Genomic DNA, 20,861 nt, shown 5'->3' on the forward strand with positions numbered 1-20,861 from the left:
GTCGGACCACCGGAAGAATCGCCCGACTCCTGCTTTTTTTGGGAAAAAAGTGTGTCTTATAATTCGAAAAATACGGTAATTTATTGAAAGAAAAAAAGGATTTGGTACCGTGTTAGCTGGCTGAAAAAAATAATGCTCTCAGTGGGAAAAATAAGATAATCTTATAGTTATGATGCCTTTTAATGGCTAACAAAAATAAAATAAATGATGTTACAAAGCAAGCTTTCGAGACTTCTTAGGTCTCTTCCCCAGGCATGGTAGGCCAAAGTTTCTGAAGAAAAACAAATATGTGCGCAAAAAAACAAAAACAGAGACACATGCATGTGCATGCACCAGAAAATTTAGGCTGGTCAAAGTTTCTGTTGTTAATAATAATATGTTAATTAGTAAATTAGTTGAACTGCATGTGCCTTTACTTTTCTCCTTAGAAAAGTGCAATGAGTGGGGCAAAAAATGACAAATTAAATCATTGTGCAAATATGGCATGTGCCATACAGTGGGGAAAATAGGTATTTGATACACTGCTGATTTTGCAAGTTTTCCCACCTACAAAAAATGTAGAGGTCTGTAATTTTTATTATTGAATCCAGAAAATCACATTATATTATTTTTACATGATTAATTTGCATTTTATTGCATGAAACCAGTGTTTGAATAGAAAAACAGAACTTAATATTTGGTACAGAAACCTTTGTTTGCAATTACAGAGGTTAGACGTTTCCTGTAGTTCTTGACCAAGTTTACTCATAATGCGGCAGGGATTTTGGCCCACTCCTCCATACAGATGTTCTCCAGATTTTTAAGGTTTCAGGGCTGTCGCTAGGCAACATTGAGTTTAAGCTCCCTCCAAAGATTTCTTATTGGGTTCAGGTCTGTGGATGGGCTAGGCCACTCCAAGACTTTGAAATGCTTCTTACGGAGCCACTACTTAGTTGCCCTGGCTGTGCGTTTCTGGTCATTGTCATGCTGGAAGACGCAGCCACGACCCATCTTCAATGCTTTTACTGAGGGAGGGAATTTGTTGACCAAAATCTTGCTATACATGACCCCATCCATCCTCCCGTCAATATGGTGCAGTCGTCCTGTGTCCTTTGCAGAAAAGCACCACCAAAGTATGATGTTTCCACCACTATGCACCACAGTTGGGTCGGTGTTCTTGGGGTTGTACTCATCCTTCTTCTTCCTCCAAACACGACGAGTGAAGTTAATACCAAAAAGTTCTATTTTGGTCTCGTCTGACCACACGACCTTCTTCCATGCCTCCTCTGGATCATCCAGATGGTCATTGACAAATTTCAAACGTGCCCGGATAAAGGGCTGTTATGAGCAGGAGGACCTTATTACGTGCCCTGCAGAATTTTAATCTATGACGACGTACCGTGTTATGAACGGTAATGTTTGAGACTGTGGTCCCAGCTCTCTTCAGGCCATTGACCAGGTCCTCCTGTGTAGTTCTGCTTGACCTTTCTCAGAATCATACTTACCCCATGAGGCGAGATCCTGCATTGAGACCCAGACCAAGGAAGATTGACAGTCCAGTCATCTTGTGTTTCTTCCATTTTCTAATAATTGTACCAACAGTTGTTGCCAAGCTGCCTACCTATTGTCCTGTAGCCCATGCCAGCCTTGTGCAGGTCTAAATTTTTCTCTGGTGTCCTTAGACAGCTCTTTGGTCTTGGCCATGGTGGAGAGGTTGGAGTGTGATTGAGAGTGTGGACAGGTGTCTTTGATACATGTATCGAGCTAAAACAGGTGCAGTTATTACACCTAATGAGTGCAGATTAGGAGGGCTTCTTAAAGAAAAACTAACAGGTCTGTGAGAGCCAGAACTCATGCTGTTTGGTAGGTGATCAAATACTTCTTTCATGCAAAAAAAAATGCAATTTAATTATGTAAAAATCATACAATGTGATTTTCCAGTTTTTACTTTTAGATTCTGTCTAGTCACAAGGTGACGTGTACCTACGGTAAAAATTACAGACCTCTCCATTCTTTGTAGGTCTGAAAACTTGTAAAATTGGCTGGTATCAAATACTGATTTTTCCAACTGTAATTTGCAACTTTTTACACCAGAGAAAAGTCTTAGGGAAAATGATAAATTTCCTCTAGTGTCTTTACACCAACCAGAATTGAGTTAAAAATGTTATAGTAGCATAAGAATAAGACACTGAAAATGTAATGTCCCCTTTCTGCAACATTTGCTCAAGCACAGGAAGCAAGTAAGGAAAATTTGAAGTGACACCGCTACCCTGACAGGTTTCTTTTGAGACACATTGAGAGGCTTCTTTTCACCCGAACCAAGCACCCACCATAGATGACTTAATATGTAGTCTTCCTTTCCTGTCGTTGCTGCAGCATTACCATGGAAGTGATGAGTGAGAGGCTAGTCATTAGCTGATCAGACTCTTCCTTTTTCCTTGAACAGTTCTGTAGAGTGATGCATATGATCCATTCAGCTTTGGAAATAATTGCAGAAAGGACACATTCTAGTCCACCTGTCTTACCCGCTTACCTAACCAATTTTTCAATATGCCACAAAGCTAATGAGATGAAGCTAAACCCTTTCAGAAAGAATGGCATAACATAAGCATTCATGCCTGATGGATTTCATGGAAGGCATCTGTGTTGTAGGCAATTTCAGCTGATTTTGGCTGGTCACAGCAATACCTGTGTTTTATTGGTCTGTAGTAAAGGAGTTGTGGTTTAATTTTGATGGGTGGTATTTTATATTTTGAGGCAGTGAGGGTAATTATATGCGAGGGATGATATGTATCCCCCAGGATGTTCATAGAAGCGTATTGAGGCTGCTGGAGTGCTTTGCAGTCACAGACATAGCTGTGGCTGCAGTGCAGAATAAAAGTAAGTTTGGTCTTGGACAAGCTATTTGCCCAAGGCAGATTTAAGACAACCCGGCGTCGGGCTTTTATTTTTGGAATGAACTACAGGATGATAGTCGGGCGGTTCACGCTCACCAGCCGATTCTAACAAGTGGCCCATGGCCACAGATCTCATTTAAAAGCCCTGCAGCCAAGGTTGTGTCAGTGTTGGTTTGCAAGCTGCAGAGCAGCCAAGGGAAGCGCCCGACACGGTGGGGCAGTCGCCCACGGCAACCGGTCTTGAGTACAGACTGTTTTCACACTCCGGCTGCGATCTGTAGGATACCGTTTGCTTTTCATTTGTGAATTTTTAGACATTAAAGACATTTTGTTTTGAACTTTACTGGGTCACTGCCTCATCACCGCCACACTACAATATATACATATTTTTATCTTATGTGAACGTATATATTGTTTTGTTTTATCCCCTTTTGTAATATCTTTTGTATATTTTGTAAACACTGTATACTTTTCATATTAAATTTATAAAATGTAATAACTTTGTTCCTCTTGCCCTGTAAACCGCACTCCTGAAGCCATACGCTACCTGTGACTGGTGTCCATTCGGCCTGTATAAATGATTTGTGGTGGCAGCTAGTTTTTGGATTACTGCGGAGTTTGGCATTGACAGTATGAGTGTGTATATATATATATATGTGCTGTTTGTGACAATTTGGTAACAGTGGCGGGATATCTGTGGCATCCCCCGGCTGGTTCTCTGACATGATGCATCATCACCTGATCACCAGAGCACCCTGTGCTGAATCCAAAAGGATGATAGCAGATGACGAGTATGCATTAGTTTGTTATTTTTACTCCATTTATGGACATGTGTCAACTTTAATGAAGCCATGCAACCCCTTTAAGCTCAGAAGGACAGCTCATTTAGGGGAGCTGCATTGCTAAAGGGAGTTGTCCTGCTAATGAGACATAAACAAAGTAAGCAGTCATAAAAGATGCAGCAGCACTCCACGGGCGCTAATGTATACATAAATATACAGTATTTGTGGTGAATTATTGATAGCATTTATATTATACATACTGTGCAGATAAATATGAAGCTCTTAGCACATATTTAATCACATTGGAGCTTATTATTCAACACTAATTTTTAGACCGTGCCAACTTATACTAAACAGTTTTAATATGCACCAGATTTATCAAAGTGCTTCATGCTGTTTGATTAATCTGTCTAGTTTGAAGAAGTAACCATCTTTTTTAATACAGATTTTCCCATTACTGAGATATGTCATCAAGAGAACTTACAGCAAATTGTCTGTCTGCCTCTAGCTCCCCTCCTTCCTTCCTTCCCGTCTCCATAGACTTTTAAAATCAGCAAATGTTATCACCTATCTCAGTAATGTGAAAAATCACTATTTACTGAAAATTTTACCCATGATTTGAGAGTGAAAAATCATTCTAGGTGTAGAAGGAAGCAGATTTATCTGATAAGATATATGATAAGATACAATTTGTGTCAATCCTGGGCAGAAATAATCAGGGGAAAGAAAAACTGGGAAGAGAGCGCTACCTGAGCGTAGTAAGTATGATAAAGTCAGTGATTATATAAATTGTATATGCTCACCTGAGCCAGTTGTGTAGGATAGGTACAACACTAGAAAATAGCTTGCGGATGGTTGGGACCTTATCTGAAGTTTGCAGCTCATCTGAGAACCATGGAAATGTGTTTTTCCTTGCTAAAAAAGTTACTCCACATGAATGTAATGGAAAAATAGGAAATCCGAAGGCGCTTCCATTCGATAAAAAATTCCCAGTGTCTCAAGAGTCGTATAGCAGTGCATTCATTGGTTGAAGAGGATGGATAGACTTCAAGTTTAATAACCATAAGTGGTATTAAAAAGGGAGAATTTATTGAAAGTGATTGCAATCACCATTGGGATGGCTGGATCTCATATATTAAAAAATGGTTGTAAAAACCATTACCCAACGTGTTTCAGCTCCATAAGCCTTCATCAGGTGTCACCTGAACGTCGTCTAATGCTTTTTACAACCAAGTAGAATTTATTGATCATGATTGCAATCACCATTGGGACTGCTGGATCACATATATTAAAAATTGGTTGTAAAAATTGTAACACAATGCGTTTCAGCTGCATAGGCCTTCATCAGGTGTAACCTGAACGTCGTGTTTTTACAACCAAGTAGAATTCATTCTATTTTATTCAAACCACTTTTAAAACAACCATTAAACTTCTATGGATTGAAGTCTAACCATGCTTCTCGAATGGAAGTGCCCTCCGGATTTCCTATTTTTTCGAGATGTGTTACAAAGTTTCTAATTTTCATGTGTACTATTGATTTATGAAATAAAAATTAAAATGACTGTTACTCTTTAAGACTATCTAGTCTAAGTTTGTTCCAACTATTAGTTTGCTCACTTTTTACAAGAAATTTATACCAAAATGTAGATATTTTGATGCTTTGTGGCGCACATGAGGCTACTTTCACTTTCCAGTAAACTAATCCCTTTTGTTAGGCAAGGTGTAAAACGTCTAAAATACATAATAAATGTTGTGAAACGCATGAAAGTTCGTTTTTTGGAGGCAGAATACTGGAGTTAGGGGTCGAGTTCCCACCTCTGCACAGGGGGAATCTCGAACCATCTCCGCTGCGGTCTCCCATTCTTCTCCATCCGCAGTGGAGCCTGCTCAGCGGAGACATCGGTCCCAGCGTCTGGCTCAGCCTGATACTGTGCGGATGGTTACTGCTGCCTTTCCAGGCTCAGCCATTGTAGCCAGTACTGGTCAGCGGCGAGCAGACGTCTCTGAGACTAAGTCCTGCTTTTCCCCTTCTGAGCATGCCCGGGGTAAGACCTCTCATTGGAGGTCAGGGGTCACATGCTCAGGTACTGTGGCAGCTCCCATTAGTCCTCTAGGAAGGTCCTGTAGTTGCTCGGGTACTGTAGCAGCTCCCATTGGTCCTCTAGGAAGGTCCTGAAGTTGCTGCAGCTATAAAAGGTTCGCATGGCCACACGGCCAAGCGCTAGTATCAGCTTATGTTATGAGCTTTAGTTACTCAGTGGTCTTGTCTGCTTGTGGTCAGGGTCCGGCTGAAATAAGCCACTAGAATACCGGCACCTCCGGTGAGGAGTTTGTATGGTGAATTCAGGGCTGGTGTAAAGCCATCAGAATTCCGGCTCCACCGGAGAGGAGGTGTTTTGCTCTGTTAGGCAGCTGTGTTCCCCTGTGACGCTAACAGGGCGCAGAGTTTTCCCTTCTGTTCGACTCTGTGAAGTAACAGAGTTCGCTTCTTCCGCCATATCGTGCCACCATTTGCTAGCAGCAGGTTGGTCTCCTGTACGGTGGACCCCGGGATGCGAATGCACCAATAATAATATCTAAATATACTCTGTGAGTTCCGCCAGCCCTAACAACTGGCCCATTTAGCTTGATAAATATAGCCCATTTGCCCTATGAGTCAACCTCATCCAGATGGGACAGTACATTAAACACACTATCCTCCGCGATTAAATCAGGAAAGGTATTTTGTGCTAATCAAAAACAGTCGTAGATAGATGAGGCAGCACAACGAAGATTGAGGCAGCTACAACCTCCAAATCCACAATGCAAACAAACAAAATATACTTAGTCTCATTCCCATGTTGCATATTTTTGGAAGCTATAATGATAACTTCCCACCTCTTCTGTGTTTTTGAGCCTCTTCTGGATTTGACTTACAAATACTGATGAAATACCAATCTAAATGATGGAGGTGTAACTCTGAGAACATGCAGCATTTCAGAGAACTAGTGAGCCGCTATCCCCCTTATTAATTAATCATAGTCTTTCTTGTTGATAAACTTAGCGCCATGATGAAAAGAGCTTTACATTATGGTAATTCCTGTGATCTCTCCTCTCCAGGCCCTCATTAGAATGCCTCCTTACATCTCCCAGTGTGATGAAGTCCTGAATTTCTTTGAAGCCCGACTGGAGGACTATAATCCACCAAAAGAGTAAGTAATATTATGAAATTGCTTGTATTAGAATGCAAAATATTCTTTTACTGGAGAAGAGACTCGTTATAAAAAAGCATTAATTTCTGTATATTCACTGACTGTTTCTACATTGCCATTACATGGGTTTGTATGTATTGTGTTTTTTTCGTTGCAAAAATTACAAGCAGGAATGCCTATAGCACACTTTTTTAATAAAACTACAAATATAATTACTAGATAAGTAAGTGTAGTGTCCTCTTACTTGGCTGTTTGACTTCCATGTGGCCCCCTAGATGTGGTCAGTCCTCAGCCTGCAGAACAGTCAGGTCAGGGGGATCTGTTCTACTCTGGTTAACCCCTTTCTATTAGACATTTATATACAGGGTGGGCCATTTATATGGATACACCTGGGTGGGCCATGTATATGGATACACCTAAATAAAATGGTTGGTGAAATCAGCTTCCTGTTTGTGGCACATTAGTATACGGGAGGGGGAAATATTTTTCAAGATGGCTGGTGACCACGGCGGCCATTTTGAAGTCTGCCATTTTGGATCCAACTTTATAAATGGCCCACCCAGGTGTATCCATATAAATGGCACAGCCTGTAGATAAAGACACTTGTAAAAAAAAAGTCCATATTTTCATGTAAAAACTCGAAAGTTTTGCGAATCCTTCCAAATTTTCCATATTTCTGCCTAAATTTGAGCTGAAACTATGGTATATCAGATTTTCACACAAGTCCTAAAAGTAAAGAGAAACCCGTAAGAGAAATGATACAAAAAATGAAACGTTACTTTTTGTAAATGAGGAGAATGATTCAATATCACAAACCTATAAGTGGCAAAAGTCTGCAAACTTTTAGGATTAGTAATTTGAAATTGTCTTTTTAATCAATGGGATGACAATCAATTTTGAGATTCACACTGGTAGTTCTCAGTGTTCGGCCCATAGATAATAACAGCTTATTTACATATATTTATTTATTTAAAAAAGAACCTAGACATGTTAGGTGTCTATGAACTCATAATGAGTTGGAGAATCATAATGGCAGGTCAGTTTTAGCATTTAGTGAACCTAGTAAAAAAGCCAAACAAAGTGTGGGACTGCACTTTTTTTGCAATTTCATTGCACTTGGAATTTTTTTCCTGTTTTCTATTACACGACATGGTAAAACCAATGGTATCGTTCAAAAGTATAACTCGTCCCGCAAAAAATAAGCCCTGACATGGCCATATTGACGGAAAAATTAAAAACTTATGGCTCTGGGAAGGAGGGGAGCGAAAAACGAAAAGGAAAAAACGAAACAAGCTCCGGGGGTTAAGAGGTTCAGACTTCCTTCAGATGTCAGTAATTTTTCACAGACACCAAAAAATGATCCTAGTGTCATTAGTGTTTTACAAGTGATATATAGAGGGGTGAGAATACAATTGGATCACACAGTTTTCTCTATCTTTGTATAACCTTGATTACTGTCTTGCTGAATAATACCTGGCACAGGCAGTTGAAATACATTTCTTTTTTCTGTGTTTTATTTCCTATTTTCATTACATTTGCACGGGTATAGTAATCTTGTCTTTCATAGAGTTTTTTAGGCTTGCTCTATGACCAGTGCAGAAGTCTTTCAGCCTGGGAGAGGAGCGGAGCGGTCACCATCCCTGTTGTGGATAGTGTTATCTACATGTAGATATGTTACTGTAATACATGTGTGATGATGAGATGATGACTGCTCATACATGTCAACCACAATTTGAATAATCCTCTATTCGATGAATAATCACAGAATTAGAGCAGTCTTATGTCCAAATCTTTGATGTGAATTAAAAAAAGGCTTCATCCTTTTCCTCCAATTTGGCACACACATACAGCAGACCTGTCATTATAATATTCTGCCCCTAGTCAGGAAAGGATATAAATTTGACTGAGCCATTCTGAGACTTGTGGCTTTTCTTTTCCCCGACTCCACCACAATGATTTCTATTTGTGTCTGCACAAGAGACGTGTTATGTCTAGGTCAAGACAATGTAGTAAGACACCACCACTTGCTCCACTGTTGGTAAATGCTATAGTCAGAATTGGAGATGTGTCTTCTCATAAGATATTACTATCCTGTCCCATACTAAATCATGAAGAAAAAGGTGATGCCGGAGTAGAGCATGTTCTTGAGTGAGTGCGCTATACATTTCATCAGAGAATAGTCAGCATGATCCAACACCAAGTACTGTATTTTTTGGCCTATAAGATGCATGCTTTAACAGGAAAAACTCATGTTAAAAAGTGTGTGTGTCTTATACTCCGGAGGCAGCTTCCTGTGACCTAGAAGAACGCTGACACTATGTCCTCCCCGATCACACAAAGCTTCCCCTCTCTTGTCCTGGTTCGCACCTATTTATGTTATCAGTGCAGAGCAGAAGAAGCTTACCAACCAGAATGGAGACTGCAGGAGCTGAGCAGCTGAAGGACCTTCTCCATGAGTAATCCCAGGCCCTTCCAGGTCAGAAGGTGATTGAGATGATCAAGTGGAAGGTCCTGCAACTGTACAACTCCTGCAGCTTCCATGGCGGCCCCGATCAGGAACTGCAAGATGTAGTGATGTATAGTGTGTGTGTGTAAGTAAAAGTGCCTATGGCAGAGCTGTGTGTTTGCCTATATGTGCATGCATGTAGCAGAGCTGTGTACGTCTATGTGCATGTAGTGGAGCTGTGTACGTCTATGTGCATATAGTAGAGCAGTGTACGTCTATGTACATGTAGTAGAGCTGTGTACGTCTATGTGCATGTAGTAGAGCTGTGTATGTCTATGTGCATGTAGTAGAGCTGTGTATGTCTATGTGCATATAGTAGAGCTGTGTATGTCTATGTGCATGTAGTAGAGCTGTGTATGTCTATGTGCATGTAGTAGAGTTGTGTATGTCTATGTGCATGTAGCAGAGCTGTGTATGTCTATGTGCTTGTAGTATGCATGTAGGTGAGCCACATATGTCTATGGGCATGTAGCAGAGCTATGTGTGTCTTATGCGCATGTAATATGCATGTAGCAAAGTCATGTATGTCTGTGGGCATGTAGCAGAGCTGTGTATGTCTATGTGCATGTAGCAGAGCCACATATGTCTATGGGCATGTAGCGGAGCTATGTATGTCTATGTGCATGTAGCGTGCATGTAGCAGAGCGACGCATGTCAATGGGCATGGAGCAGAGCTATGTATATCTATATGCATGTAGTATGCATGTAGGAGAGCAATGTATATCTATGGGGCATGTAGCAGAGCTATGTGTGTATAATACACTCTACAGAGAGAAACTAACAATAGATGTATTACCTCCCTGTTCTACCCTAGTACATTAATTAGTACAATTAGTGATAACGCCCCCTCCACTTTACACCACTAGGGAAGTTTTAATTAATAGGAAAATAGTTTTTCGTATTTTCTGCTGTCTAAACCTGGGGTGCATCTTATGGCAAGGTGCGTCTTATAGTCCGAAAGCTACAATATGTGACGTCACTAATGACATGCCATGCATTCAATCCACTAGAAGAGCTCAATGAAGAAAGATGTATGGATTTCAGAAGTCAAAAATTTCCTCTACATTTATTTAGTTTTGGAAAAACCCTTAAACACTGGCAAATAGTAGGTAGGCTGCAGCAGGTGAGACTGGTCTGCCTGATTAAACAGGAAACTTTATGGCTTCTTGAAATGTTTGTAAAGAAGGACTGTAGTAATGACACACTGATGGAGGCCACTTGTGATGGAGGCCAGACTAAGGCTACGTTCACATTTGCGTTGTGCGCCGCAGCGTCGGCACCGCAACGCACAACGCAAACAAAAACGCAGCAAAACGCATGCACAACGCTGCGTTTTGCGCCGCATGCGTCCTTTTTTTCATTGATTTTTGACGCAGCAAAAATGCAACTTGCTGCGTCCTCTGCGCCCAGACGCGGGCGCCGCAGGGACGCATGCGGCGCAAAACGCAAGTGCAAAGCATGTCCATGCGCCCCCATGTTAAATATAGGGGCGCATGACGCATGCGGCGACGCTGCGGCGCCCGACGCTGTGGCGCACACCGCAAATGTGAACGTAGCCTTAGGTAGGATAGATACATTCTGTACAGACAGGGTGACCATGCTGTCTGCCTGCCAGTTGTGGTTGTGCATCCTCATAGCTTGGGTCTAATTGTTCGGGAAGGGGTTTGTCACTGTCAACATTTGGGTAAGGAAGTCAATTACTAGGGGGTTAAAGAGAAGGATTATTCCTGTAGTGCAATTCTTAATGGGAATGCGTAATTCAGTTTTAGTTTTATTGGATGTAAGTTAGACAATAATTTTATCTTTTCTCATTGTTGCAGCGACATCTATTTATAAAACCTTCCTTAAGGACAGCCCTTTTGGAGATGTAGGACTTTGTACCCCAGTCTCCATGAGGTGTGTGCACGAATAAGATGTGCCAAATTGGTTAAGAGTCAGGGACTGGAGTAGCATTTCTGGCCTAAGAAACCCCATTTTCATTAATTTTACGTAGCCATGTCCCGCCCTGCCCAGCTTTTCCCCAGCTCCGACAATTTTGGTAGGGCTGCCTTAAACTAGTGAGAAAGCACCAAAAGTCGCAAACTTTTCTTAATGTTGTAACCTTTCAGTATTTTACACCAGTTTTCTGGCGTAAACATTGTTAGGGCTTGTACACGCGTTGCAGATTTGGTGTGTTTTTGACATGCAGATTTGCAAGCAAAGCCCGAAGCAATCCTGATGCCACTAACGTGAATGAGGGACCTGAAGTGTCATGCACACGTTGGGTATTTTTGACTTGCAGATTTGGTGCAGAAAATAATCTGCAGCATGTCAATTCTCTGTGCTTTTAGCAGCTGTGTTTTTCCTGCCAAGAGATGCAGAAATGGTGCCAACATTTCTGCGTCCATTTACTCAACATGTGTGCACACAGCCTTGTGAATTAGGGATATTGACTTTTTTCTTATTCTGTCCAGCATGATGTGAGCATATGGCAGCTGAGATGAATGAAAGTCAATGGACATAAAAATGTCAGTTTCCAGGAATGATGGAGTATTTTTCCAAATGTCCCCATCTCCCCAGAGAACAAGGAGTAATGAGGGAGATGCATTTTTGGCCTCTCTCTGTTATGAGGGTATAGTGTTACCTCCAGCCTCTGTGCCTTTAGCAAGTCAATAAAACTGTCATTAGAGGGACGTGATCCTCAGAAAACGACATTTTGTTTATATCAATTCTTTGTGTTACAGGTTTGTTTGGCAATTTTTTTTATCTTATATCGCAAACTTTGTAATAAAGCAAAAATAATAATCTTGTAATTTTCATAGCACCCTTTAGAGCTTTTTGAGATTAATGCCTCCTTTCAGGAAGTTTTTAGCAGGGCTACTTATCATCAGAAGCAGGATTACAATGGCAGGTAACACCTGTACCCTTCTGATGACACAGGATCCACCAATCACAATAGGTGATGTCACAGCTGACCTACCCCCTCCCTCATTAGGCCCTGATGTAGGCTGATGTTTAATATGCGATTCTTAATGAGGGGCATGCAGGAATAAGATGTGGCGGATTCATCAATAAGCCCACTCCACTTAATGAAATTGCTGCATCTTATTAGTGGCATTCGCCTCTGTGAGTCCTGCCAGAAATGCTACTAGTAATATTTCTGGGGAAGGAAATGCCGTCACAATTGCTGAATTTAAAGGGCTGCTGTTGCCGTGCCCTGTCCTGACCATTTTGACAGAGATGCTTCAACCCGGCATCACAGAATGTTTGCACATTTCCACATTGCACCAAAATGTTGCGACTTTTCAAAGAATTTTATGCTATGATGAATTAGCCCCTTCAAGTCTAAAAAAGCCCCAGTGGCCAGTAAGAAATTTGCAAGATTTTTATATATGTATTTCTTTTTCGCTTGCTTTTAACTCTTAGAACCAGTAATGATGATGATAGGATTCTTCCTCACCTCCTGACTCTACATATATACATTGCATTTGTTCTAGTAGCTAGTAGATTTTTTTTTGTGGATGGAAATTTAGAATAAAAATCTTTCCAAAAAGTTTTTTTTTTTTTTACCATACATTTAGATTAATCCACAAGTTATAACTTTATTTTTTTTTAGTTTATCCTTTCTTATTTATCTTGTTTTCTATCTTCAGTCTCTCTCACCAACTTTTCCAAAGAGGATGTGAAGAGATAAATTTCTATGTAAATAACTTCCAATGGGTAACTTCGAGAATTCAGCCTCTTCCAATATAGAGGTCACAGTACTCTGCAAGGCATCATTCATGTTTTTCATGGAGAGAGCATGTACCCATTATTGTCATTGGGGCTGTTCACATGTCTGTGTTTTTTGCGGACATTGCACAGGTCACGGAAACATGTCCGTTTTTTACCAGCAGCACAGATGAAAAAAGTGCTAATACAAGTCTATGGGTCAGTGAAAAGCACATACAGACCACGAATGCCATCAGTGTACAGTCCGTGTGATCTCTGTATTTAACTTTGCAAAGTATATGAGAAGCCTTGTAACTTCTTTATTTCTCCTTACAAGAAAATCACTGAAACTGAAATGCTGATGACGCTCTGATCAAACACTGATCAACCACTGATGACACACTGACCAAACAACGATGACGCACTGACCAAACAACGATGACACATCGACCAAACAACGATGACACACCGACCAAACAACGATGACACACTGACCAAACAATGATGACACACTGACCAAACAATGATGACACACTGACCAAACAACAATGACACAATGACCAAACAACGTTGACACACTGACCAAACAACGTTGACACACTGACCAAACAACGATGACACACTGACCAAACAACGTTGACACACTGACCAAACAACGTTGACACACTGACCAAACAACGTTGACACACTGACCAAACAACGTTGACACACTGACCAAACAACGATGACACACTGACCAAACAACGATGACACACTGACCAAACAACGTTGACACACTGACCAAACAACGTTGACACACTGACCAAACAACGTTGACACACTGACCAAACAACGTTGACACACTGACCAAACAACGTTGACACACTGACCAAACAACGATGACACACTGACCAAACAACGATGACACACTGACCAAACAACGATGACACACTGACCAAACAACGATGACACGATGACACACTGACCAAACAACGATGACACACTGACCAAACAACGATGACACTCAGATTTTTTTTTTTTTTTTTTTGCATACTTGAAAAACACTACTTTGACATTACCTAAGAGTTCTTTCTGTGGAATTGTTTGATCCAACACTTTGGTGACACAATATCACTTACGCCCTGTTATAAATTAGTTGAAAAAATTATCTTTATATAAATTTACAAGCAACAGAAATTTGCTCTACACATTTTTTTTCACGATCTATAAAGGTGTCCTAATGACAACCTAGGTGTTTGTCTACTCCATCCACCTGTATTTTTGACCCTTTGTAGAGGCACCGTTTTGAACTCTCATTTGCTATTAGGGTTTAATTATTTATGTTTCACTTCTTAGGCCACATTCACACGTTCTGTATTTGGTCAGTATTTTACATTATTACTTGTAAGCCAAAACGAGGCGTGAAAAATGCAGAAGTGGTAATGTGTTTCTAATATGCCTTTCCTCTGATTGTTCCACTCCTGATTTTGGCTTACACATACTGATGTAAAATGCTGACCAAATACTGAACATGTGAGCATGGCCTTAGCAGGTAGCTCATAATTCTGCAATGGGATTCACTGAAACATATGTCCTTCTCTGCATTTTTTCTCAGTTTTTGAAGTTTAGCAGAATTGCCTATTCTACTGCTATTTTTCCAATCTAACCCTTAAAATTGTGAATAGTTAAAGGGAACCTGTCACCCCTTTTTTTCAGTATGAGATAAAAATATCGTTAAATAGGGCCTGAGCTGTGCTTTACAATAGTGTATTTTTTGTCCCCTGATTCCCCACCTATGCTGCCGAAATACCTTACAAAAGTTGCTGTTTTCGCCTGTCAATCACGCTGGTCTGGTCAAAAGGGCGTGGTGAAATGGCTGTTTCTCCCCCACCTCTTGCTTATCTTCCCGGCGTTGGCGTAGTGTTTTGCGCATGCACAACAGCCGAATGCACTGCGCAACGGCAAAAAAAGTGCGCGATCTGTGTTATTCAGAGGGTTATCGGTGGGGGTGGCCATCTTCCTGAGGCCGTGCGTGCGCAGATTGAGTGCTCTGCTTCCTGGTGCTTCAGGAAAATGGCCGCGGGATGTCGCTCTTGCGCAGATGGAGATCGCGGCGGCCATTTTCCTGAAGCAGAGATGCGAACTCGGCTTCAGGAAAATGGCCGCCGCGATCTCCATCTGCGCACGTGCGGCATCCCGCGGCCATTTTCCTGAAGCCCCAGGAAGCAGAGCACTCAATCTGCGCACGCACGGCCTCAGGAAGATGGCCGCCCCCACCGATAACCCTCTGAATAACACAGATCGCGCACTTTTTTTGCCGTTGCGCAGTGCATTCGGCTGTTGTGCATGCGCAAAACACTACGCCAACGCCGGGAAGATAAGAAAGAGGTGGGGGAGAAACAGCCATTTCACCACGCCCTTTTGACCAGACCAGCGTGATTGACAGGCGAAAACGGCGACTTTTGTAAGGTATTTCGGCAGCGTAGGTGGGGAATCAGTGGACAAAAAATACACTATTGTAAAGCACAGCTCAGGCCCTATTTAACGGTATTTTTATCTCATACTGAAAAAACGGGGTGACAGGTTCCCTTTAAGCAATTTGCAGATGAAATGATCTCTAAAAGGCCTACAGTTAAAGATGACACGTTTCCATTGCATTTTAGGCAAAAAAATATACAATATCAATTTTTTTTTTACATTAAAAAAATTACAAACAGGGAAATGGGCAGATGCAAAAGTTTTGTCACCCTTGGAGATTTGTGTGCTCAGATATCTTTGACCATGGTTTCAGACCTTAAAAAGGTGGTGCACTAGAATGTATAATTCGCCAATCTATTTAAACCTTTTAAATAGGTATTTTTGTAAATATCTTATGTTGCCATGTGTAGCTGCTTGCTCAGTCTGCATCACGTAACTCTGGTTGCAGCAGCCGCTGACACTTACTGATGTCATGTCAACTTCCGGACTTCCTTGATTCACCCAGGCGTGACCCAATCGCGCACACTCCCTCTGATCGATTGGACTGTTGGCGGTGTTTCACCGCACGTCATAGCCCAGTATCCAGGTCATGCCTGGGTAAATCAAGGTAGTTGAGTTCCAGGTGATGCGAACTGAGCGAGCAGTGATAGCACCGCTCACAGGCACATATGACAACATAAGGTATTTATAAAAATATTTATTTAAAATGTTTAAATCGATGGGCACATTATACATTGTAGTGAACAACCTTTTTAATTAGCCTGTTAGTTATGGCTTGTTCACTATCATCATTAGGAAAGGCCAGGTGATTCAAATTTCCCAATTTTATAAAAAGCCAAGCTCCTCTTATCTTGTGCCAAAAAACAGCAGTCATGGGTTCTTCTAAGTAGCTGCCTAGCACTCTGATAATGAAATTGTCGGAGGCCCACGAAGCAGTAGAAGGATATAAGAAGATAGCAAAACGTTTTCAAGTTGCCCTTTCCTCAATTTGAAATGTAATTAACAAATGGCAGTTAATAGGAACAGTGGAGGTCAAGATAAGGTCTGGAATACCAAGCAAAATTTCAGTGACAGCTTCTCATAGGATTGATTGAGAGGAAAATCAGTACTTGATTGCAAAAGACCATCAGAAAGATTTAGCAGACTCTGGAGTTGTGGTACATTGTTCTTATTCTCACAGACACATGCACAAATATAGCTTTCATGGAAGAGACATCAGAAGAAAACCACCTGTGTCCTCACCATAAAATTCAGCCTCTCAAGTATGCAAAAGTCTATACAAGCCTGATGCATTTTGGAAATAAGTCCTGTGAACTGATGAGGTTAAAATATAACTCTTTGGCAACAATGAACAAAGGTATTTGTGGAGAAAAAAGGGCACAGAATTTCAGGAAAAGAAAATCTCGCCAACCATTTATAGGTGTGGATCAATCATGCTTCGGGGTTTGTTTTGCAGCCAGTGGCACGGGAAACATTTTAGGGTTAGAGGGAGGAATAGACTCAGTGAAATTTCAACAAATTCTTGATGCAAACATAACATCATCAGTAAAAATGCTGAAGTTAAAAAGAGGATGGCTTCTACAAAAGGATAATGATTCTAAACACACCTCAAAATCCACAATATACTACCTCAGAAGGCACAAGCTGAAGGTTTTACAATTACCCTCACAGTCCCCAGATCTGAACATGATTGAAAATTTGTGGCTAGACCTCAAAATAGCAGTGCATGCAAGACGACTCGGGTATCTCATAGAACTGGAAGAGTTTTCCGAGGAATAATGGATGAAAATCGATCAAATAAGAATTGGAAGACTCTTGTCTGGCTACAAAAATCATTTACAAGCTGTGATACTTTCAAAAGGGGATATGCTACTAGGTACAAATTATGCAGGGTGCTCAAACTTTTGGACACACCTTCTCATTTAAAGATTTTTCTGTATTTTCATGACTATGAAAATTGTACATTCACACTGAAGGCATCAAAACTATGAATTAACACATGTGGAATTATATACTTAACAAAAAAGTGTGAAACAACTGAAATTATGTCTTATATTCTAGGTTCTTCAAAGTAGCCACCTTTTGCTTTGATGACTGCTTTGCACACTCTTGGCATTCTCTTGATGAGCTTCAAGAGGTAGTCACTGGAAATTGTCTTCCAACAATCTTGAAGGAGTTCCCAGAGATGCTTAGCACTTGTTGGCCCTTTTGCCTTCACTCTACAGTCCAGCTCACCCCAAACCATCTCAATTGGGTTCAAGTCTGGTGACTGTGGAGGCCAAGTCATCTGGCGTAGCACACCATTACTCTCCTTCTTAGTCAAATAGCCCTTACACAGCCTGTAGATGTGTTTGGGGTCTTTGTCCTGTTGAAAAATAAATGATGGTCCAAATAAACTCAAACCGGATGGAATAGCATGCCGCTGCAAGATGCTGTGGTAGCCATGCTGGTTCAGTATGCCTTCAATTTTGAATAAATCCCCAACAGTGTCACCAGCAAAGCACCCCCACACCATCACACCTCCTCCTCCATGCTTCACGGTGGGAACCTGGCATGTAGAGTCCATCCGTTCACCTTTTCTGCATCGCACAACGACACGGTGGTTGGAACCAAAGATCTCAAATTTGGACTCATCAGACCAAAGCACAGATTTCCACTGGTCTATTGGCCATTCCTTGTGTTCTTTAGCCCAAACAAGTCTCTTCTGCTTGTTGCCTGTCTTTAGCAGTGGTTTCCTAGCAGCTATTTTACCATGAAGGCCTGCTGCACAAAGTCTCCTCTTAACAGTTGTTGTAGAGATGTGTCTGCTGCTAGAACTCTGTGTGGCATTGACTTGGTCTCTAATCTGAGCTGCTGTTAAACTGCGATTTCTGAAGCTGGTGACTCGGATAAACTTATCCTCAGAAGCAGAGGTGACTCTTGGTCTTCCTTTCCTGGGGCGGTTCTCATGTGAGCCAGTTTCTTTGTAGCGCTTGATGGTATTTGCCACTGCACTTTCAAAGTTTTCCCAATTTTTCAGACTGACTGACCTTCATTTCTTAAAGTAATGATGGCCACTCGGTTTTCTTTACTTAGCTGCTTTTTTTCTTGCCATAATACAAACTCTAGCAGTCTATTCAGTAGGACTATTAGCTGTGTATCCACCAGACTTCTGCACAACACAACTGATGGTCCCAACCCCATTTATAAGGCAAGAAATCCCACTTAGTAAACCTGACAGGGCACACCTGTGAAGTGAAAACCATATCCGGTGACTACCTCTTGAAGCTCATCAAGAGAATGCCAAGAGTGTGCAAAGCAGTCATCAAAGCAAAAGGTGGCTACTTTGAAGAACCTAGAGTATAAGACATAATTTCAGTTGTTTCACACTTTTTTGTTAAGTATATAATTCCACATGTGTTAATTCATAGTTTTGATGCCTTCAGTGTGAATGTACAATTTTCATAGTCATGAAAATACAGACAAATATTTAAATGAGAAGGTGTGTCCACACTTTTGGTCTGCACTGTGTGTGTGTGTGTATGTATATATATATATATATATATATATATATATATATACCTAAAATACAAAGGAAATGTGTCACCTTTATCTTTAGGTCTTTTAAAGATCATTTCATCTTCAATTTGCTTAACTATTCACAATAGCTGTAATTTTAACCAGGTGTGCCACACTTTTACATGCCATTGTATGGTCAAGCTCTAGTATATTCTTCAATTTGAAAATGGCAGAGAGCCAAGAAGATGAGCTGAAATGTCCTGAATGCCCTTTTTAACTTGCAGTTCATGTGGCTTATTATTCTGAGTGCACTTAAGGCTTCATTAGCTAATAGCATTATCTGACATGTTATATTTTTCATTCGTCCTCTGCGTTTACAGCTTAGGAGGTGACCTCTTGCCTATTAAAGCTCCCAAGAGTAACTGAGATTTCTATCAGCTGAAGTTCATACACTTTCATGTCAAGATCACTTTAATTTCACTTATGATATTAGCTGTGTTTGCATGTGGAGTGACTGACCTGTCAAAAAATTTAATTGAGCTCAATATAATAAAGGAATACATAATAGTAATATATAAAAGGCTCTTGGGTTTACATTAAAAATAAGAAACCCATTTATTTTCTATAAAGAGGCCTGATTTTTTTTTTTAAAGCTACAGATCCAGAGTGCAAGGATACATTTCCTCTGGCCGATGGTGGCAGACAGGTAAGGCGATCAGTGCTCATATATCAGTCCGCCCGCACAAAACAATTGTTCTTATGATTTTGTGCCCATAGAATATCATTGTTCTCAGCTACATATATCCTGTTTATACAGGGCGATGAGCAGTCAAGAACGATGATTTGTAAGCAAGCATCGAGTGATTGGCAACCTGTTTAGACAGGCTGATAATTGGGAACCAATTAGTGACCGGTATAAGTGCACCCTAAAGCTACACTACTACACTGGTGCAGAACTTTCTATTTATCCTGCAATTCAGTTTTTTTTATTTCCCCCCTCCTTGGCAGTGAAGCTCCATAGGGTTCACGAAAATAGATCCCATGGTTTGCTATGGGCCAGTTCATATTCATCTGGCACGTCAGTTGTTGCATCGGATCTTCAAAGAGCTGGATCAGAAAACACTACTTTGCTTTTTTTTCCGGCTTACCATTTATTTATTTTTTGCCTGTTGTATTTATGGGTTAACACATTTTAATGAATAGAACTGTAATTGATACTCACCTTCTATATACTGTAATATGCAATAGTTTTATGCAGGTGTAGAAAATAATGTTGCAAAGTAAAAATTCTTAAGAAAAATAGAAATGTTAATACTTTATTATTTTAAAGCTACTCTACAGCCTTTTTAATTTTGGCGCTGGAGTGGTGTCACTAATGTAAGTTCCTTGACCCTAGTGTTATATTTACCAAGCTCCATCTTCAACTGTTCCCAATGCCACCATCGTCAAATGCCAGCATCTTGTGACAGTGACATCAATTTCTTACTGACCAGAAATCAAAGTAACGGTCACAAGCTCTTGAAGTAAGTCTATGAAAGCCTCTTTCTCGCTCTCATAGACTTTCATTGAGTAATGACTAGTGTTGAGCGATACCGTCCGATACTTGAAAGTATCGGTATCGGAAAGTATCGGCCGATACCGGCAAAATATCGGATCCAATCCGATACCGATACCCGATACCAATACAAGTCAATGGGACTCAGGTATCGGACGGTATTCCTGATGGTTCCCAGGGTCTGAAGGAGAGGAAACTCTCCTTCAGGCCCTGGGAACCATATAAATGTGTAAAATAAAGAATTAAAATAAAAAATATCGCTATACTCACCTGTCCGACGCAGCCGGGACCTCGGCGATTGTAAGC

General features: G+C 40.8%; 1 protein-coding gene across 2 annotated transcripts in view; it reads left to right on the plus strand.

Moving 5' to 3' along the window:
* Positions 1-20,861, plus strand: part of SH3PXD2B (SH3 and PX domains 2B) — a 240,814-nt gene that overhangs the window by 158,695 nt on the left and 61,258 nt on the right. For both annotated transcript variants that reach the window (XM_077265785.1, XM_077265784.1), the window contains exon 5: positions 6,758-6,849. In XM_077265785.1, the coding sequence (XP_077121900.1) occupies positions 6,758-6,849 (92 nt within the window). The remainder of the gene's footprint in view (positions 1-6,757; positions 6,850-20,861) is intronic.

The sequence above is a fragment of the Ranitomeya variabilis genome, chromosome 5, assembly GCF_051348905.1.
Source record: "Ranitomeya variabilis isolate aRanVar5 chromosome 5, aRanVar5.hap1, whole genome shotgun sequence".
Lineage (NCBI taxonomy): Eukaryota > Metazoa > Chordata > Amphibia > Anura > Dendrobatidae > Ranitomeya > Ranitomeya variabilis.